General features: G+C 43.9%; 1 protein-coding gene across 1 annotated transcript in view; it reads left to right on the forward strand.

Moving 5' to 3' along the window:
* Positions 1-21,379, forward strand: part of LOC308306664 (contactin-associated protein-like 2) — a gene marked incomplete at both ends in the record, with an annotated part of 459,572 nt that overhangs the window by 150,866 nt on the left and 287,327 nt on the right. Inside the window, 1 exon segment of the mRNA XM_080751705.1 lies at positions 4,608-4,718. Coding sequence (XP_080607831.1) covers positions 4,608-4,718 — 111 coding nt within the window.

The raw sequence follows: 21,379 nt of genomic DNA on the forward strand, positions 1-21,379 counted from the left end.
AAATGTATTTTTATAACATTGTATTTTTTTGTTTTAACTTTGAACAATACCGTACCCAACCTCTAGGGTAGTGGTTCTCTAAGTGGCTAGTCTGCGGACTCCTAGGGGTCCTTGAGGGGGTTCCAGGGGAATGTGGATGTGGGGTGGTATTGTATTGTATTGTTCGGTACAGGGTCATTCGGTTCGATATTTCTCGGTTCGATTCGATTTTCGATATTCAGTTCGATATGTTGCACCCCTAATATATATATATGTGTGTGTGTGTGTGTGTGTGTGTGTGTGTGTGTGTGTGTGTGTGTGTGTGTGTGTGTGTACAATTGTGTGGGAATTAATCACATTATTGTGGTAAATCATGCATCCCATGGCTCTTGTAAGGTTTAATTATGAGGGCAACACATGAGTGCCATGGCGTTTGTCCCACGGCTCTTTATGTGCCGAAGCACCATTGATTCAACAGTGGGCATTATTATTACTAACCCCAACCCTCGCCTCAAACCCTAATGGGTTTTGTGATAATGGGCTGTCTGACCACTGAGCAGGCCTTGTTTAGATCTCAATCGCACGGAGACCATCAACTACAAAGGCACATTCCCATCGCAAGAAAAAACGTGAGGGACCCGTCGCCCTCATGTGGGGTTTTCCGACTTGAGCAAGATGCAGAGGCAACGGAACGCTTAGTTTGCATCGCCTCGTTTCAGGCACGTGCACACATAGACATCAAATGGGGGCTTGAGCCCCTGCCCTTTTATCTGTCTGTAAAAAGTGCCCTCTCCAGACTATGGATGCAGTTTTTACTATGGTGAAAGAAATGCAAATGCCCTCTTTCCATGCCATACCTGAAGGCAGCATTCAAGAGAATTGCCTTGTCCAAACTCTCCTGAACTTGAATGCAGCATCTTATGTTGAAAGAATTGCCCTCTCTGTGTAGAAATCCATGCCGTTACACCACATCTCTTGTATTGACTTGATTATGCTTAGTTCAGTATGGTAAAACGCACTGAAAATAGCCGACCTCCAAGCTGTGAGCTTGGATGTCTGCTATTTTCGATATTTCCACCAAAAGGCCCTTTTAGACATTTCAGCCCCTGCCTCTCTAACATTCTCTGCACTTCCCTGCCACGATGCAACATCGTGCAGAGTTGTGTCTTCGCACGGCACACACATTTTATCTTGCGGTGGGAAGGCACCTCAACACCACGTTTTTATTGATAGGGGCCTTGGGGTTGGGGCGGGGTACTATTCCAATTTAATGACTCTATTCTAGGCCCCCTCCTGTTTTTGCTATGCGGTAAAAATCTTCGCAGAAAATAGCCAAACCACGGAAACAGCCGAAAATCGCCGAACCACGAGCTCACAACATAACACGCCCCATTCATAGATTGGCAGTTTTCACTGAATAGATTCTCTTGTACATCTGCAACATAAACTAAAGCCCCAATCCAGTGTTTAATCAGTCATGTAAATTGGAAGCAGCATTTTCTTCATTGATTTTCAATTTCACAAGCATTCATCCTTCAAAAATGCTTGTTTGTCTCGTTTTTTGTTTTGGTTTACAGCCGTTCTATTTGACAATTCAATTTGTGCTCGGGTGCCACGGGCATATAAAGTACCCGTCCTCCATCATGGAGTCAAGCGGTTTGAATCCGCCACGGAGCCTCTAGCTTGGCTGAGCGTCTGTAAAAACAGACACAATTGGCCGTGTTCTGGAAATGGAAGCTCTTTGTCACCGTGTGCAGGGGTGTGACACCAAATTCTGGACCCTGGGTACAAGGATTCACTGTGGGCCCCCCATGAATGTTCTTCACAGGGGGAGGGGGTTTAACCCATTTAGACCAGGAACGCATTATTAGGCATTATTTTGTGCTTTAACTATTGAAAAATAGCAGATATACAAACCTACAGTGCAGCACCGAGTGCTCCGCTGCGAGCTTGTAGATCTGCTATTTTTTGATAAATCTTGAAAAGTCTTTGAATATTTCAAATCCTTCTAAGGTTTTTTGAAAAACCTGTGTTTCCTATCTCAAAATATTTAGTTCCAGGGACCCTCCAGAAGCAAAGAAATATATACATATATTCAAAGATTTGCACACATTTTTACGACTTTTCAAAAATAGTAGATCTACAAGCTCGCAGTGCGGCACTCGGTGCCGCGCTGTGAGCTTGTATGTCTGCTATTTTTCGATAGCTAAATTAAGGCCCCTCCACCTTGGGCCCTAGTAACTCAGTCCCACTTTTCCCCCCTTTGTGACGCACCTGACTGTGTGACTCCTACGGGCCGGGCGCCTGGGGGCGGAGAATGGGAGGAGCAGGACGTGGAAGTAGGAGTGTGTGTGTGTGTGTGTGTGTGTGTGTGCGAGTTGTAGAACGAGCCTTCATGTGCAGGCACTACAGTGGGTGGGAATGACTGATAGTGTGCTGGTGGCTTTATGGGAAAGAGTTTGAATGTGCCTCTGTGCGGGAGAGAGTCTAACTGTGCGTGCGTGCGTGCGTGCGTGCAGATGTGAAATGGTCTCTGCTGCTATTTTCCTTAAAGGACCAGGTCACCTCTGGGACAACCAGATCTTATTTTATTATTGTGTGGGACACGATCAACACAATCCTGAATAATTTTTAGTGTTCAATCTGTGTTTTTAGATGTTAGTATTTCAGAATGCTACAAATGGTCATATGATGCATTTTGCATCATATGACCAGTTGTAGCATGCTGAAATCGGCTGAAATACTAAAATATCTAAAAACACAGATTGAACACAGGATTGTGTTGATCGTGTCCCAGACAACAATAAAATAAGATCTGGTTGTCCCAGAGGTGACCTGGTCCTTTAAAGGTGATACACCATGCATTTAAAAAGTATTTTTGTCATATTGTTTATGTCCCAAAAACGTTTTTCAAAAGGTTTAAGGCTAAATTACCACTCCTGAATAGAGAGCCTCTCTCATTTTTGAATGGCTCTCAGAGCATTTTCAGCTGCAGTACCACCTTTGGCCTGAACTGTTTTTTTCTTCAAAAACGGCCGTCGCTGACGTCAGCGACGGCAGCAAATCTGGAGCAGCCTGTTTTGAGAACCTGTGGGATGCTTTTAACCTCCGCCTTCCCAAAACCAGAGAAAGACACAACGGTCAGAAATGGGACTTAGAGGATAGAAGGTGCTAGTGGGACCCCAAAAAAAGGTTTTAAAATAGGAAAAGTGAAATTTCATGGTGTATCACCTTTAACTGCCTGATGTGCAAGACACACACACACACACACACACACACACACACACACACACACACACACACACACACACACACACACACACACACACACACACACACACACACACACACACCCACACACACACACACACACACACACACACACACACACACACATGAATGTACCCGCCCACACACACACACACACACACACACACACACACACACACACACACACACACACACACACACACACACACACACACACACGCCTGGAAACAAGACATTTGACTGCCCTTACAGTAGCTTGAAACCTGGGTTACGTGTGTGTGTGTGTGTGTGTGTGTGTGTGTGTGTGTGTGTGTGTGTGTGTGTGTGTGTGTGTGTGTGTGTGTGTGTGTGTGTGTGTGTGTGTGTGTGTGTGTGTGTGTTGTGTGTGTGTGTGTGTGTGTGTGTGAGTGAGAGAGAGTTTGTATAGGTGTTTATGCACTGCAGAAATGTCAAAATCAATGATTGGTTCAATAATCAATGCATAGTCTATAATATTAAGACTGAAGATTTGCATTTGGTAGAAGCTAAATTTTCAGTGGATGCCGCCTGTTGATAATTATGAACTCATTAGATTGTCACTGAACCAGAAAGAAAATGCCCTGCATGTCACTATGTATTATTTGAGACAGGAAGTGCAATTGAAGTCCAAATGACCCACAAACACCCCCTGTCCTTGAATTGCTGCTCTTTTGATCTGACAACCCGGTCAATTACGACCTGGCGTTCAATCGTTATCGCCAACACGAGAAGCTTTTGTTTACCGTTATTTGTGCTAATAACAGACATTAGGACATTTGAGCACAGCGTTAGTTGATGTGTTTGAACATGGTGGGTGTTAATAAACGCTGCAAGCGAGTGACACGATATCAATTATTTAGCTCTCAACCTCAGCTCAAAAGGCGTTCTCAGTGGACACGGCGCCTCAGCAGTTGTGGCTGCACTCAGGGCCCTGTGATTGACAGACGTTGATTGGCTCTTCCACTTTTTGGTTTCTGAAAAACGCCCACCCAGCCCAGACCGGTCTGCAGAATGATAATTCGAATTCACGCAAACCGGGATGCGTTAACCTTAACCCTAACCCTAACCCTAACCTCAGTAAAACTATGCCTAAACCTAACCCTATATCTGCCGACGCTGGTGAAACGAAATGAGTGGCTCCGCCTGGAGCTGAGGTGTGATTTCCAATTGCGCGACCGGGATGTTTTACCCGGCTGAAACAATGGACAAAACCCAATTGTTACTGTACTAATGACAGTCTCTCTCACCTCTCTCTCTCTCTCACCTCTCTCTCTCTCTCTCTCTCTCTCTCTCTCTCTCTCTCTCTCTCTCTCTCTCTCTCTCTCTCTCTCTCTCTCCAGAGAAATGTGATGAAGCCCTGGTGTCTCCTCTTCCTCACACAGCATTCAGCAGCTCTTCTGTCTTCACCAACGGCTACGCACCAGGATATGCCAAGCTCAACAGGAGAGGAGGTACAGTACACAAGCACACACACACACAGGCACAGGCACGTGCACACATAGACATCAAAGGGGGCCCCTGCCCCCTTTGATCACTACTATCACTATTTGACACTATGCTTCCTGTCCATGCCATACCTGAAGGCAGCATTGAAGAGAATTGCCATGTCCAAACTCTCCTGAACTTGAATGCTGTATCTTATGTTGAAAGAATTGCCCTCTCTGTGTAGACATCCATGCCATTACGCCACATCTCCATTATTGACTTGATTATGCTTAGTTCAGTGTGGTATCAAGCACCGAAAATAGCCAACATCCAAGCTCAAAACGCGTCGCAGTTTTGAGCTTGGAGGTCTGCTATTTTTGACATTTCCACCAAAAGGCCCTTTTAGAAATGTCAGCCCCTGCCTCTCGAACATTCTCTGCACGTCTCCCTGCACACACACACACACACACACACACACACGCACGCGCGAGCACACACACACACGCACGCACACACACACACACACACACACACACACGCACACGCACACGCACACGCACGCACACACACACACACACACACACACACACACACACACACACACACACACACAGAGATGTACATTTATCATGGATGTACATTTGCATCCAACACATTCAGACACACTCGTCTCTCTCTCTCTGCCCCCCCCTTTCTGTTATTGCTTTCTCAGTTTGTCTTCCCTCTCCGCTCCTTATCTCAGGGATTCAGAAGTGTGGCTCATTTCCACATCAGTTCACAGCGAACAGAAACAGAACATCTGTGTTTGTACAATTAATAATTCATGAGTCTGGTATTGAAGTCACTCTGCAGCTGAGGAGACATATGTTATGGCCTGTATAAACAACTGTCGGCTCAACTGGAGACCCAAACATATCAAAGGACGCTAAGTCCTTGACTCTAGTCAACAAGATAGATTTGTTTATTTAAAGAAAGCAATACTCAAAGTACAACACAACCAAACACAGGCGCTAAGGGGGTCTTTATACCAGGACGATTGGAAACGCTGCTGGTCTCGTTTTGGATTTATTACCCAAAAAACGTCGCGTTTACACCTTGTTGTTGGTTCGTTTTTCTGTGTTTATACTACAAGTTGACAACGCATGAATTCAAGCAAAATGTGTCATGTTCCCAGCCTACATAGGCCTATACTGTGTATTTACCCTTCAACTATAAAATATATATTGTTTTTAATGAGACATGCTTTGTAATTAGGCTATGCTCCCAAATCCATATTATTATCGTCTGTTCGCATATTCAATGAGTCCCGCAAAAGGAGGTTTTTAGCGAGGTGAAGTGAAACACCAACAAAAGTCACCTGGAAGATGAAGGTCGGAACATTTATAGCCTATGGAGCATATTTCTGGACATTATCTACGGGGATGGGCTATATTAAGTGAGTTCTGTCTTCTATCTGCAACACAGAAGTAGGCTATAACGCACCATGCGAGGCAGCTAACGGAGTAGCCTACAGAGGCACATATGGGTATGGTAGTCTATCATACCTTGATTACAAGGGAAAATAATAAAATGTAGCCTACTTCTTAAAATAAATTCATCATGCCTGTTGCTAAGTATTGGCAACATGACTGTCTTGCATGCGTGCCTTGCACGTGCAAGACCAGACAACAGTCATGTTGCCATACCTTAGCTCTTACTGAACTGACGCATTGCACTGGGATGCGGCGCAATGGAGGATGATGTGCCGTCGCCGTCGCAAAATAAACTAACGGAATAAATTAATGAACTGACGCCATACGCCACTGGCAGTCTGTTATTTCACTGGAAGTCACAATCATAGCCTTCCGTTATGGCTTTAAGTAAATTGCCTAGTTTGGAAGCAACATGCGTGCCTTAAGAGGAGGCTAGACGCACTGGAGAGAAAAAGCGACATGATTTCTTTGACTGGAGGAGAGGGAGCGAGGATATGGAGGAAGTTTTTGTGATGGTCTCTGACTGACTGGACAGTTATGTTTATTCTGTCTGTCTGTCTGTCTGTCTGTCTGTCTGTCTGTCTGTCTGTCTGTCTGTCTGTCTGTCTGTCTGTCTGTCAGCAAGACTCAGCATATTACAATAACTCACTCATTACCTGAAGTCCGCTGCGTCTGTGATGTGGCGCGGTGCATGAAGAATTAATCCAGTATTTTTTGGTGAGAAGTTGAAAAAGGGGAACGCAAAATAGTCATTAATCATTGGTTTGCTTTGCTTAGAATGGAATACCATAGCCTAATGGTTTAATTTAACTTTGCGGAGAGGAGAGCTGTTGCAACTCCGACAGGCCAGCTAGGGTACCAGCCCAGGTGCGACGACTTGTGCGTAATTAGACATTTTTAAAAGGCTTTCATATAGACTACTCCTGACATTTTTCAAATGAGGTTTGTGCTAATAGATCACTGGGCTATTTTCTGGGTTTTAATTAGGCCTACAACAACACAAATAATAATAATACATTTTCGGTTAGTCTGACAGACTGACACTTTATGCAGCAGGGGAAGGGGAGCAGAGGAGGGGGTGCTATGACATCATCGCACTCTCCCTCACGGCCGAATTCCGATATTACACCGTTGCGAAACTGATGCGAAACCGCAGAAATGCACTTTCAGAGCCGAATTCCGAAAAGTATCGGTTAGGGTCATGAAACCGCGTCTCCGTGTGTCAAAATGGCCGAATCAATAGTAAAAACTATCGTCTACAAAAAAATCGACCTCATGTAATGACCCCCTAAGATCCCAGCCAAACAGAACCAAATAGGCCTAAAATGTGATCTGCAATCCAAGCTCTTCCCACTTAAGTACAGTTCTAATCATGATTGCACATGTCTCACTTGATTTATTAGTTGCTGTTCTTTTGTAATTTACTTTGTTTAAATTATAATGTTTTAGTATAAACCAGTAAGACTCCCTAATCGGGAGATAAGCGACAAATAGGGGAAAAAAATTGTTTTTCCAAAATCTTCCTGATCCATGTTGATGACATGAGTGTAGACATGCTGTGTAGTGATTTTCGTGATTTTAGGGCAAAATCTGTAGGAGCAGTGTCCAAAAATGTGTTTTTAAAAATCGGCCTGAAGGTGGCGCTATATGGGACAGATTCATGGTGATGGGATGAGTGTAGACATACTGTGTAGCGATTTGCGTGATTTTAGGGCAAAAACTGTAGGAGCAGTGTCCAAAAATGTGTTTTAAAAATCGGCCTCATGGTGGCGCTAGAAGAGGGCCATGTGAGAAATGAGGGGTGGGGTGTCCGCGTTGCCTTGGCGGACGAATAGGTACCGGCCCCGGCTCTCCCGGACCCTCCTAGCCCGAGTTACGGCATTTTATGTGAGCTGCAGTGGAGGGGGTCCTCCACTGGGGGCGCCACCACTTTTGCATCCGTTCTGGAGCACCAGGAGTCGGTGGTCCCCGGGAATTCCCTGTGAGCAGCCCCGTTGGGGTGGTCATTTGGTCATTTTTGCACATTTGGTCATTTTTTACATCTGGGGGTGGAGCTCCGGGGGTCCTTGGAGGTTGTAGTTTGGCAGCCAAGGAGCGTGTATGCAAAATTTGGCATGGATCGGGGCAACGGTTGCGGAGATATGAGCAGGGCAATAGTGTGACGTGTGAGGTGTGACAGACAGACGGACAGACTGACTGCATGACTCACAGTTTGTGGAGGTTTTGATAGTAAGTGCGACCTACGGTCGCATTAAAGGTGATGATGAAGTACCAAAGCCAAAAATCTATTTAACACTTATGTTGCAATGATTTTTTCTCTTCAATGTCTCGCGTTGCCATGGTTACCATAGACTTCCATGTAATTGTGCAATTGTGTAAAAAGTGGACGCCCATGCCTAGATGATGCACCACGTGTGTAGATGCTGTTCACAGCTTTCAAACAAAAAAATCCGCTTGGAAATCCGTTCAGGCATTCATGATTTATGGGCCATTATGTTTTCTTCAGATGTAAACAAACATGGCTGCCATGTTTGAAAGAATGGGTTGGTATGGGGGTTAAACATGCAATTTCGCGATCGCGATCATGCCTAATACATTTCTGGAGGTCCAAAAAATGTTTTTGAAAAAAAATGTTTTGCCCAAACTCGGGAAACTCGGGGTTGGCACAGCGTTGGTATCAATACAAACTCGGGAAACTCGGGGTTGGCACCAGATGTGTTAATAACTAGATGCACTCTGTCGAGGTGCAAACTTGCCAACAGAGCGTGCCAGGAATACTGAAAATAAATAGGACAGATCCATGTTGATGACATGACTGTAGACATACTGTGTACCGCTTTGCGTGATTTTAGGGCAAAATCTGTAGGAGGAGTGTCCAAAAATGTGTTTTGCAAGAATCGGCCTCATGGTGGCGCTAGAAGAGGGCCATGTGAGAAATGAGGGGCGGAGGTGTGTGCAAAGTTTGGCATGGATCGGGGCAACTGTGGCGGAGATATGAGTAGGGGAAAAGTGTGACGTGACGTGACAGACTGACTGACAGCCGGAGGAGGTTTTGAGAGTAACTGCGACCTGGCGGTCGGAATAATTGATTATATTCAATGAATTCAAATGTTTCAGAGCTCAGATACTAGAGCCTGGACAGCCATTGTATATATCTTGGTTTTCTTTTACAAAGGCATTTCTGCGCCTTGATGAGATGAGAACAAAACTGCTTCACAAGAATAACGTTGGTGTAACCAAGAGGTTTGCTGAAAAATATTATTAGCGAAGAGGTGCATAGATCTCCAGCAGTGTGTAGATCATATTGCCAGACAGAGACAACACACGTCCCAAATCGTTATTTCACTCCATAGCCTTGCAGACGGTTATCCCATGTCTGTACAGTGAGCACAGAAATGTCATACTGTCAGGCACGTACACACATAGACATCAAAGGGGGCTTGAGCCCCTGCCCTTGTATCCGTCTCTAAAAAGTGCCCTCTCCAGAGCATGAATGCAGTTTCTACTGTGGTGAATGAAATGCAATTGCCCCTCTTTCCATGCCATACCTGAAGGCAGCATTCAAGATAATTGCCATGTCCAAACTCTCCTAAACTTGAATGCAGCATATTATGTTGAAAGAATTGCCCTCTGTGTAGAAATCCATGCCTTCACGCCACATCTTCAGTATTGACTTGATTATGCTTAGTTTAGTGTGGCATCACGCACCGAAAATGGCCGAACACCAAGCTCACTGCGACGCGTTGTGAGCTTGGAGGTCTGCTATTTTCGATATTTCCACCAAAATGCCCATTTAGACATTTCAGCTCCTGCCTCTTAAACATTCTCTGCACGTCCCTGCATACTGTAGTTGTTGTTGACGGATGTGAAAAATAAATAAATAAATAAATAAACTAAACTAAAAAGACCAAAAAACAAACGAACAAACATAAATTGTTTTTTTTTTTTTTGGCCTGCTGGCAGTGTGCACAAGAAATATGATGCTGATAGTAGTTTGCAAGATTAGAGACAGACAGACAGACAGACAGACAGACAGACAGACCGACCCACAAACATAATCTCTGCCCTGCCTAGTGCTGCCTGGGGGAGATAATGAGAAACAACAACAATGCATTCTGCCAGGGTCTCTTCCTACAGTATAATGTCGCTGTCGGGCAGAAACCTCGTATCTACAAGTTTCAAATTTGTCATTTATTTCGTAAAGTAAAGCCCTGCTTCATCACGGACGACTGTCGCACAAAACTAGTGAAAATAGCAGATTGAGGCGTTGTCTGCTTGTAGATCGGCTATTTTCACTAGTTTAGATCATTTTCAAAATGATGAATACAAAACGAACGGTTTTGGACGTACAAGGTTTTCACCTGACAACGACGATAATGATGCGTAATCTTGGTACTGTGGCCTGGAGCACCGTGCGGTCTTCGCGAGTGAGCAATGAAGGAAGAAAAGGATAGAGACAGACGGACAGAAAGTCAGAGCGAAAGGGGTTGGGCGGGAGAGTGAGCGGAGAGAGAGAGCCCTTTTCAACCACGCATTACAGTAACTGACACCTGCTACGCTTGTATATCTGCTATTTTTTTCAATAGTTGAAGCACAAAATAATGCGTAATAATGCGTTCTCAGTCTAAATGGGTTAAACCCCCTCCCCCTATGAAGGACATTCATGGGGGACCCGCAGTGAATCCTTGTACCCAGGGCCCAGAATTTGGTGCGACACCCCCGCCTGAACTTACTAAACAATGCGTCACAAAGTCTGTCTAGTCAGATATACAGTCTCTTTCTTTTCAAATCTTTTTATTGAATTTTCAAAGGAAACATAGTCAGATATACATTCTAATCTAGTTCAGACCAATGAGATTGTGTGGCATCTGTCCTTCATTCTTTTTCCAAAGGATCTCACATATGGCTACAGATCCGTCTTATCTCAGTGAAGCTCCAGTGGAGCTTCACATTTGATACAGGGAGCGGCAGAGCTTGACAGCGCATTCATATCAACGCCATTGATGTGTTTTTAATATCCGTATAGATATTTCTTTTTGTTGTATTATTATAAATAAATATATTTCAAAAACATGTAAGCGGCTGATCTACTGACAAAACATCGCCAGTCCCTGGTGGAACAAGTACTCACATTTCTTACTTGAGTAAAAGTATCAATTCTGCAAAGTAGAAATACTCTCTTACTAGTAAAAGTCCAGAATTCAACATTTACTTGAGTAAAAGTATGAAAGTATTGGCATCAAAATGTACTTGAAGTACCAAAAGTAAAAGTACAAAATGTTTGAAATAGCAGTTTGGCTATTTTCAAATAGCCAAGGTTTAAAATAGGGCTAAAGTGGTTCATAAAGTGGTATGTTTTATAATATTATAATTTATGTCTGCAAAGCTAATATCTAAAGTTTTCAAATAAATATAGTGGAGTAAAAGTACAACATTTGGATCCGATATGTAGTGGAGTAGAAGTAGAAGTATTGGAAATGGGAAATACTGAAGTAAAGTACAAATACCTAAAAATGTACTTAAGTAAATGTACTTATTTACTTTACACCACTGCACATTGCACCACAATGGGTTATTCAGTGTTGAGTGAAAACAGGAATGGCCTGTCTGCCCTAGCCTGATAAATCAGTCCGCACATCACCACCCCCTGTTGGTGGGTGGTGTGTAGTGTGGACTGACACCAGAGATATTTTATTTTATTTCAAGCTCGCCCGAGGAGCGGGCGAATTGAATGGGCCAATCAGGGCTGTAGACTTGAGGCACGTGGTAGGCTGGTCCGGTCCCAGCCTCCCCCCAGCCCCCTCCCTTCGGAGCTGTTCTGCCCACGTGAAAGTCCCTAGTGGACTCTGATTGGTGCTCTTCTGCCCACGTGAGCCGCTAGTGGACTCTGATTGGTCCGTGAAAACTGTCATGGCGGAGTCAGACTCGACTCGAATTATTTTAATAAACTATACAATAGTGCCGTTTCATTACGTTTTAATACCATTTTGCACTGACGTAAACATGCAGTCATATAATATGTTATGAGAAATAACGTATTTTTGCAATGTCACACCACGTCACCGTTGGGGGCTCTAAGCGTGTGTGTGTGTGTGTGTGTGTGTGTGTGTGTGTGTGTGTGTGTGTGTGTGTGTGTGTGTGTGTGTGTGTGTGTGTGTGTGTGACGTCAATAGGCTTTAGCCCGCCCACGCTGAAATAGAATCTCATAAAAAACACAAATAATCCCTCTGGGCTGGGCTGCTAGCTACCGGTAGGCTTAGGTCAAGGCTGTCTCCCCAGACACACACACACACACACACACACACACACACACACACACACACACACACACACACACACACACACACACACACACACACACACACACACACACACACACACACACACACACACACACTCTGAGGTCAGCTCTACTCAGCTTCTAAGAAGTTGTCCATGGAGCCAATGAGCTGGAATGCAGCAGCCTTCAATCACGCTGCAATATTTATCACGCTGTGACATGAGTAATGTCACAGCTTGTGTGTGTGTGTGTGTGCGCGCGCGCGCGCTTGTGTGTGTGTGTGTGTGTGTGTGTGTGTGTGTGTACATATTTTTACAGTCTATGGGTTGGTTCCCTTGACACATCACTGTGACATCACAGGTGGTATCACAGGTGACATCATCTATCTAAAAGTCCATATATTCTGGGTATTCCCCAGAATCCAGCTTTTATGCCCATATATGAAGATCCCTGAGGCAGCTCCTCCCAGAATTCACAGGATTGGAGGCCGGCCCACTCTCCTGTCCCACAGCGTCAAGCAGGGACGTGCTGGCCATTGAGAAAAGCGGGACAACTCCCGAACGGCCGGTTCATTCCCGGCCGGTCCAGGCCGGCCATTAGGAAAAATAAATAAATAAAATGTCGGCCTTCGTTCCATTTTGGGGGCTGGGCAGTCAACAAAGTAAATCGTCACTGTCGGGCAGAAACCTTGTATCTCCAAGTTTCAAATTTGTACATTTTTTCACAAAGCAAAGCCCTACTTCATCATACAAGGCCGTCGCACAAAAGTAGTGAAAACAGCAGATTTACAAGCTTGTAGATCTGCTGTTTTCACTAGTTTAAATCATTTTTAAAATGATAAATACAAAACAAACGGTTTTGGACATACAAGGTTTCCACCCGACAACGACAAAATTTAACTCATGTAATTGGCCCACTGGCTTGTCACTTGTCATGATCTGAAATGGCAAATCTTTGAGTAGCAGCAGCGCTATAGAGAGATCTCTCTCTCTATAGCGCTGCTACTCGCAATGAGGGCCTCTCCAACTCTTTTTCCCAGGCTGAATCAGGGGCCCAGCACGTCCCTGGCGTCAAGGAACTCGGTGTGAACAGTGCCGGCCTGCATCCAATCGTCCTGGGCATTCCCAGAAACATAATCCCTTTTATGCCCATATATGGAGATTTCTGATGTCATCAATCCCAGGCCCTAACTGGTCCAAGAGCCTGCTTTACTCTGATTTACACCCTATACATTCCCCAAAAATGTTAATATTAAGTCCATTTGGTAATGCATGTTTTGACATAACATTGTTGACTATCATGCAGGGGTCTCCATATATGGGTAACTGGTCCGATATACGATATCACTGGCCAGATGGCCAGCATGTCGCCCTGAGGCATCTTACTAGTATACTGTGTGTGTGTGTGTGTGTGTGTGTGTGTGTGCGTGTGCGTGTGCGTGTGCGTGTGCGTGTGCGTGCGTGTGCGTGTGTGTGTGTGTGTACTACAGTTTTTCACGATTGTTAACGCACAAAAATCTAAAATTCTGCACAATTTTCACAACCTTAATTTTATGTACCTATAGCTTGACCTGATTTGGCACTACTTCACACTCGCTTTTCATGCATTAGACTCGGATTTTCTTTCTTTACACTCCAATTTTTGGTTGTTGCACACACTTCTCACGTAAAATCTCAAAGCATCAACCTATAACACACGGATGTCAATTACAATTCACCTTGTTGTCGAAACACTATACACAATGTTCAGTTGTTGCACACACTTCTCAGGTAAAATCTCAAAGTATCAACACACAACACACAACTATTCAAAACTCTACACATTCAAGTCTGATGTCAATTACACAATCACCTTGTTGCCTAAACACTATAACACAATGTTCAGTTGTTGCACAACTGAACATTGAGACAGGAACCAGAGGCAGAGATGGGCACAAAATACAAAAATGAATTGAAATACAAAGATACAAATACCAGGATATTGTCACCATGGGATATTATCTTGGTGACACTATCCTGGTCAATATTAGACTGACCAAGTATTATACTTTTTTATATTTTGTGCCCATCTCTGACCGGAGACATGATGCCTAAATGTACTGTAAATCATGTACCCAAAAAAAAAAAAAACTTTTTGGATGCATATTTGTGTGCTGTTTTATGTTTGACTATATACAAAAAGTAGGCCAACGCTGAGTAATTTTACAAAAGGAGAAATAGCTCATTCTCCAGAGTCCTTGTCATTCATATGGTGTGTTCCAATTCAATGGTGTGTTTTCAATTTTGCACTCCAGTGTGCTGTTACAGTTTTTTTCGATTGCTAAAACATATTTTTCAAAACTGTACGTTCTTTTCAAAACTGCATACACAAAACTCCAAACATCAAACACAAATTGCTAAACCCTGGCATCCCTTTGCAAAAGAACTCTTTGCCATCAAATCTCTTAACATGTTCACAAAATGGAACTCGTGTTTTCATTTGGTAAACACAGCCCTATTTTCACATGACACACACATACCATTCATTGAATAAACACAACTAAGCTTTTGGCTGAACACTACCAAGCATGTACAGAACACTGAAGAGCAAAATTGAAAACACAATTGTCGAAATGGAACACACTGAATGAATGTCAATTACTCTGGTAAATGAACCAATTCCCTTTTTGTAAAATGACCCAGTGTATGCCCACTTCTCTCATAGACAAACATAAAACAGCACACAAATATGCAGACATAACATTTTATTGACTGTAGGTCTAAACGTTTACCCCCAAACACTCCAAACAAGCCCACAACGCGTTGTGTGCTTGTAGATCGGCTGTTTTCAATAGTTTTGTGCGACAGTCTTGTATGATGTAGCAGGGCTTTTCTTTACCAAAAGACGTACACATTTGAAACTTGGAGATACAAGTTTTCTGCCCGACAGTGACGATATTTTAGTGATTATGTTGCGAGGAAAACGTTGAGATAATAGCCATTTTGGTTAGAACTGACTGAAAATAACTTTGTACTTCAAGTTCAAAATTATATTAAATAATATTTTTTCAAGTGTCCAAATAAATTCCAAATATTATCAAATGATCTTGCGGCCCCCCTGGACTGCCGTTGTGGCACCCCAGGGTGCCCCATCACCCACTTTGAAAACCCCTGGCCTAGAGTGCCGCATGAAGCCCTGACAGGCCTCAAAGCCCACATCTCCACAAGCCTCCTCCATGGCCTGAAGCAGTGGGACCTGCATGGCTCTGAATTGCTCGACTGACCCGAAAGTTTAGAGATTTGAATATTTGTGTGTTGTGGATTGATGCTTTGAGATTTTATGTGAGGAGTGTGTACAAACCTGAAAATTGTGTGTTGTGTTTTGACAACAAGGTGATGTGAAATTGACATCAGAGTGTAAAGAAGGAAAGTCAGAGTCTAATATGATTAGGAAATCTAAAGTAGTAACAAATTGAGTCAAGCAATTGGGGACAGAAGTAAAGGTTGTGAAAATTGTGCCTAATTTTTGCTTTTTGTGTTTTAGCAATCGAAAAAAACTGTAATGCTTGGTAGTGTGCAGCAAATGCTTAGTTGTGTGTACTGAATGAATGGTATGTCATTTGAAGATATGGCTTGTGTACCAAATGAAAACACAAGTCCATTTTGTGAACACAGTTAAGTGATTTGATGGCAAAGCTGTTAGTGTAGTGAAAAACGTGTGTTAACAATCGTGAAAAACTGTAATAAATATAATGGGCTGCCGTAAAAAGGCAAACGGATGCTAGATCATTCCATCCCCTCCGGTCAGAGCTAACGTGCATTAGAAATGTATTTATTTAAGTTTTTTTTTTAACTCTAAACCTGGTTAACGGATGGAATAATATCAGATTACGGTAAAAAAAAAACACTTGTGCGTAGTAAGATGGTGATCTGAGAAGAGAGCGGAGAATACAGGCTGAGAGGAGAGGAGAGGTGAATGATATTGACAGGCGAGGGGAGCGGGAGAAAAATAAAGCGTTAATAAGAGAAGTCCCATGGTGGAAGAGCTGAGAGGTGAGTGTTGATGGAAGAGGAGAGACAAGCGAGAAGAAATTGACAGGAATAAAAGTGGGAAGGGGAAGTGGGAGCGGAGGGGGGAGGTGTGAGGTTGAATGAGTGGAGCAGAGGAAGATGGGGAGAGAGAGAGAGAGAGAGAGAGAGAGAGAGAGAGAGAGAGAGAGAGAGAGAGAGAGAGAGAGAGAGAGAGAGAGCACATCTGGAGTATTGTCATAAGGTGTTGAACAGGGAGGTGGGGTTGAGATCATGTCACAAGAAAAAGAACGGGAAGAAGATTAAGGTTATGGGGGGAGTAAGAAAGAGAGAGAGAAAGAAAGAGAGAGAGAGAGAGAGAGGCACATCTGGAAGATTGTCATACGCAGATGTTGAGGGAGGAGATGATGACAGGGTGGAGAATACGGAGGTGCGGAGCACAGAGAAGACCACATGTCACATAAAAAATAACAAGGAAGAAGAGAAAGAATAGAAAAAGATGGGGCATAAAAAACATTAGCATGTGGGGGGGGGGGGGGGGGGAGAGAGAGAGAGAGAGAGAGAGAGAGAGAGAGAGAGAGAGAGAGAGAGAGAGTCAGTGCTGATGATACTGTCTGGGTTTTTCTTTTTTGATGTATTGATTGATTGAAAATGTTATTAGTCAAAAACAGAGAACAGCACAATTAAAGTCAATACAATAGATGTGGAACAGTTAAACACCCTGCCTAAAAGGAACAACCCAAATATGTTGGAAGTCCTAGGTATCCAATTCATGGACATAATAAATAGCAAGAAAAGAAAACATTCAATAACATCACAGTTATAAAAACACTATAGGGGCCTTTTCCAGCGGCAAAGAACCGGTTCTGGTTCTTTCTCCCGCCTATGGGATGAACCAGAGGTGAGCTTTTCCACCGACAACCGGAGTTGGTTACGAACCGTAAAAGTTGGTTCCGAACGGGAACCACAAAATCCTTGGTTCCTCTGGTTCAATCATGGTTCAATCTGGTGGAAACGCAAGCCGGTTCGCAAGAACCAACCAAGGTTCCAAGAAAGTTGAACCGGCACTGGTTCTGGAACCGGTTCTTTGCCGGTGGAAAAGGCCCCTAAATGTACAGGATAGGGGAAACAAGGGGGTAAGGTAAGTGGGGGGGGGGGGGGGGGGGGGGGGGGGGGTGATCACTTCTCACCTGTCTATGGGAGAAGTGATAACTAGATGAGTTTTAGGGCAGTTTTGAAGGATGCCAGCGAGCTACATGAGTGCTTGTATAGTATAATATAGAAATACAGTATATACTGTATAGGGTATATGGCAACATATAAATACTGTCATTTCTCCTCTCACCTTTCCCTTTATTGCTCCCTCCTTTCCTGTCTTCCATCGTCTTTGAGAAACTACAGTTTTTCTGTTCTTTTCATCTCTTCACTTGTTCATTATTTCCTCTGACCCCACACCTCTCTCTTCCCCCGTCTCTCTCTCTCTCTCTCTCTCTCTCTCTCTCTCTCTCTCTCTCTCTCTCCCCCATCTGTTCCTTCAGTGACCTCTAACCTCCCCTGCCAGTGACCCTCATCCTGTAACCACAGTTAGAAGCTCTGTGTATTCGTCTATATGTCTATACCAGGGGTTTTCAAAGTGGGTGATGGGCCACCCTGGGGTGCCGCGACAGCAGTCCAGGGGTGCCACGAGATAATTTGATAATATTTGGAATTCATTTGGACACTTGAAAAAATATTTAGTACCATTTTAAACTTGAAGTACAAAGTTATTTTCAGTCAGTTCTAACCAAAATGGCTATTATCTCAACGTTTTCCTCGCAACATAATCACTAAAATATCGTCACTGTCGGGCAGAAACCTTGTATTTCGAAGTTACCGTCGCACAAATACTAGTGAAAACAGCCGATCTACAAGCACACAACACCTCGCGATGTTGTGTGCTTGTAGATCTGCTGTTTTCACTAGTACATATTTTAGATGATAAATACAAAACGAACGGTTTCCACCCGACTGTAATGAATGGCAATGTCCACACAAGAGGTATAATCCAAATAGAAGAGGCTTTACTTAAACGTTAGGCAGAGCAGGAATAACAACAACAGTGGAGTGTCTATACAGACTACCGAGTGGCGCGTACAGCATGCATAGGAGTACAACATACGTCCTGACGTAAACACTATGTAACGGACCTGCTTTGCGGCAGTGTCGTGATGTTCTTAAAGGCATACTCACCATATATCTTTATATAGAACATTAACATATATAGCATATATGACACCGACAACGCCGATATGCTATAAATATAAGGTGCTGGGAGTGAAAATTATAGAGCTTGTAGATCGGCTAATTTTGGCAAGTAGGTTTGGTGTAGAGGTAAAAAAAAGAGCAGACCAAGTACAGAGTGAAAGCTCAAATGTACCAAGTGTCACCAATTTTTAAATATCTGAAAAAAACACATGAACACGAATTTGACGGTGCTGTAAAATAAGTAAATAAAAATCTGCAACACAATTTTATACAATATGTAGAGGGGGTCCCTGCTTTATCTCCCTCTCAGCTAAGCTCTAGCTCTAGGACGGAATACAAAAATGTCAGTGTAGGTTGTGTTACCATGGTTACTGAGTGACCGCGTATGGTGCAGTGCAATCTGGGTCAGTGGTTCTCAAACGTTTCCGTGTCAGGGACCCCTTTCAGTGGCAGTGGTTCAGCGGTAGAGTGGGCGCTTGGCAACCGGAAGGTTCCCAGTTCGATCCCGGGCTCCCCCAGAGTTAGTGTCGAAGTGTCCTTTGAGCAAGACTCTGAACCCCCAATTGCTCCCGATGAGCAGGTTGGTGCCTTGCATGGTTTCCTCTGCCATCGGTGTATGAATAATTCACCTATTCACAAACACATTCATAATGAATGTGCGTGTGAATGAATGTAATGCCCTTTTTTTTTTTTTTTTATAAAGGCACTATATAAATGCACCATTTACCATTCGGAGGAGAAAAATAAATCTGGCTTGAGAGATTAAGGAACTGCAAATACATCAGACTTGTATTGCGCTTTTCATGGTCGCTTTACAAAACTAAACAAAATAGAACTTTATAAAGAGAGAAAAAAAATTGTTAAAAGGCTAAATCAATAAGCTAAAACTAGAGGGAGTTTGAGAACCACTGGTGTGCATAGGGCTGTCACAATTATTACATAATTGTCTAATCGCTTTGACATAATCACAATCTCAGAAGGGTGGCTGGTATCTCCCTTAAGGCCCTCTTACATCTAACAACTTGGTAAAGATTTCTCAGTCGTAATAAAATCGGGGCTATTTGCGGCGCGCTCCCGTGACTCAGTCGTTACTCAATCGTTAAATGTGAGGTAGTGGTCCGACTCGATTTTTACCCCAACTTGAGAGCCAGATTCTGTTACGAGAATATCAAACTGGTTTAATATTTTCCCAAATCGGGGCTGAGTCTGAATGAATACAATGACGTAGCCTAGCCTACAACCAAAACAGAACAAGCTAAAAGCCAAGCCATTCATTCCCCAAAAGACGCTGCCTGAGCTGCCAGCCTGGTCGTTGTTGGTGCGGCTACTACAACAGCCCTTTATTAGTTATTTCTCCGCGTTTCCATTATTCCAAACATTCAACGTTGATAATAGTTGATAGGATCGATCTGCGCCGGCTAGACTGAGAGGAGAGAACTAGAGAGGAGAGGCACAGAGGGCTGGGGGAGGAAGGCGGAGCTCGGTGTGTGTGTGTGCACTGCATGTGCAGTGATGGAAAAGTAATCAAGTAAAAGTATCAATACTGCAATACTGTGATGCGACGCGCTGTGACTGAGCTTGTAGATCGGCTATTTTCATTTATGGTTAGCCTAATGCTTTATAATAATATGATAATTTATTTAGGAACACAGGGCTATATAATAGGCATATTTCATCAAATAAAAGGGAATCTTGAACCAGTCTTTACACAATCTTTAGAGACATACACATCTAACAACTGAAATCTTTGAAAAATCATCCTACAGTCTTTGGGGAGTCTTTTTCAAATCTTATAGTGTGAGGGGTAGTCTTTAAGAAATCTTTCCCAAATCTGTCCACAATCTTACCAAAGTTGTTAGGTGTAAGGCTAGCTTTAGAGATAGGGTGAGAAGTTCAATCACACGAGAGAGACTTGGAGTAGAACCACTGCTCCTTCACTTGGAAAGGAGTCAGCTTAGGTGTTTCGGGCATCTAGTACGGATGCCCCCCGAGCGCCAGGAAGGTCCTCGATGCATGTCCCACAGGGAGGAGAGCCCATGGCAGACGAAAGACCAGATGGAAGGATTATATCTCCAAACTGGCCTGGGAACGCCTCGGTATACTCCCAGAGGGAGTGGAGAGAGGGCGAGATCATTTAGTGACCTACAACCGGGTTGCAACGTGGTCGGTAGTTTTCAGCGACCGGGTCGCTAAAGTGTCCGACCGGGACGATAAATCACCGCGACCGTGCCGCTACTAACTACTGCCGCTACTAACCCTAACCCTAACCCTAACCCTAAACATAACCTCAGTAACCTTACCTCAGTAAGGCTAACCTGCCGACGCAACCTCCCGACCGGGTTGCTAAATCACCGACCGTGCCGCTAAAGCGACCGCCCGGGTCGCTAAATCGACCAACCAGGGCGCAAAATCTTCCTACCGGGTCGCTAGATGTACCAACCGGGTCGCTAAATCTACCGACCTAAAACTGCAGGCAGGTCGGTGATTTACCGGGCCGGTCGGTTGATTTAGTGACCCGGTCGATCGATTTAGCGACCCGGTCGCTGAAAACTACCCACCACGTTGCGACCCGGTTTCAGGTCGCTAAATGATCTCGCTCTTACTGGAGTGGAGGAAGTTGCTCAGGATAAGGAAATCTGGAAGTCTCAGTTGGAACTGTTACCCCCGCAACCCGATTCCGGATA

The sequence above is a fragment of the Nannobrachium achirus genome, assembly GCF_963921795.1.
Source record: "Nannobrachium achirus genome assembly, chromosome: 21".
Taxonomy (NCBI): domain Eukaryota; kingdom Metazoa; phylum Chordata; class Actinopteri; order Myctophiformes; family Myctophidae; genus Nannobrachium; species Nannobrachium achirus.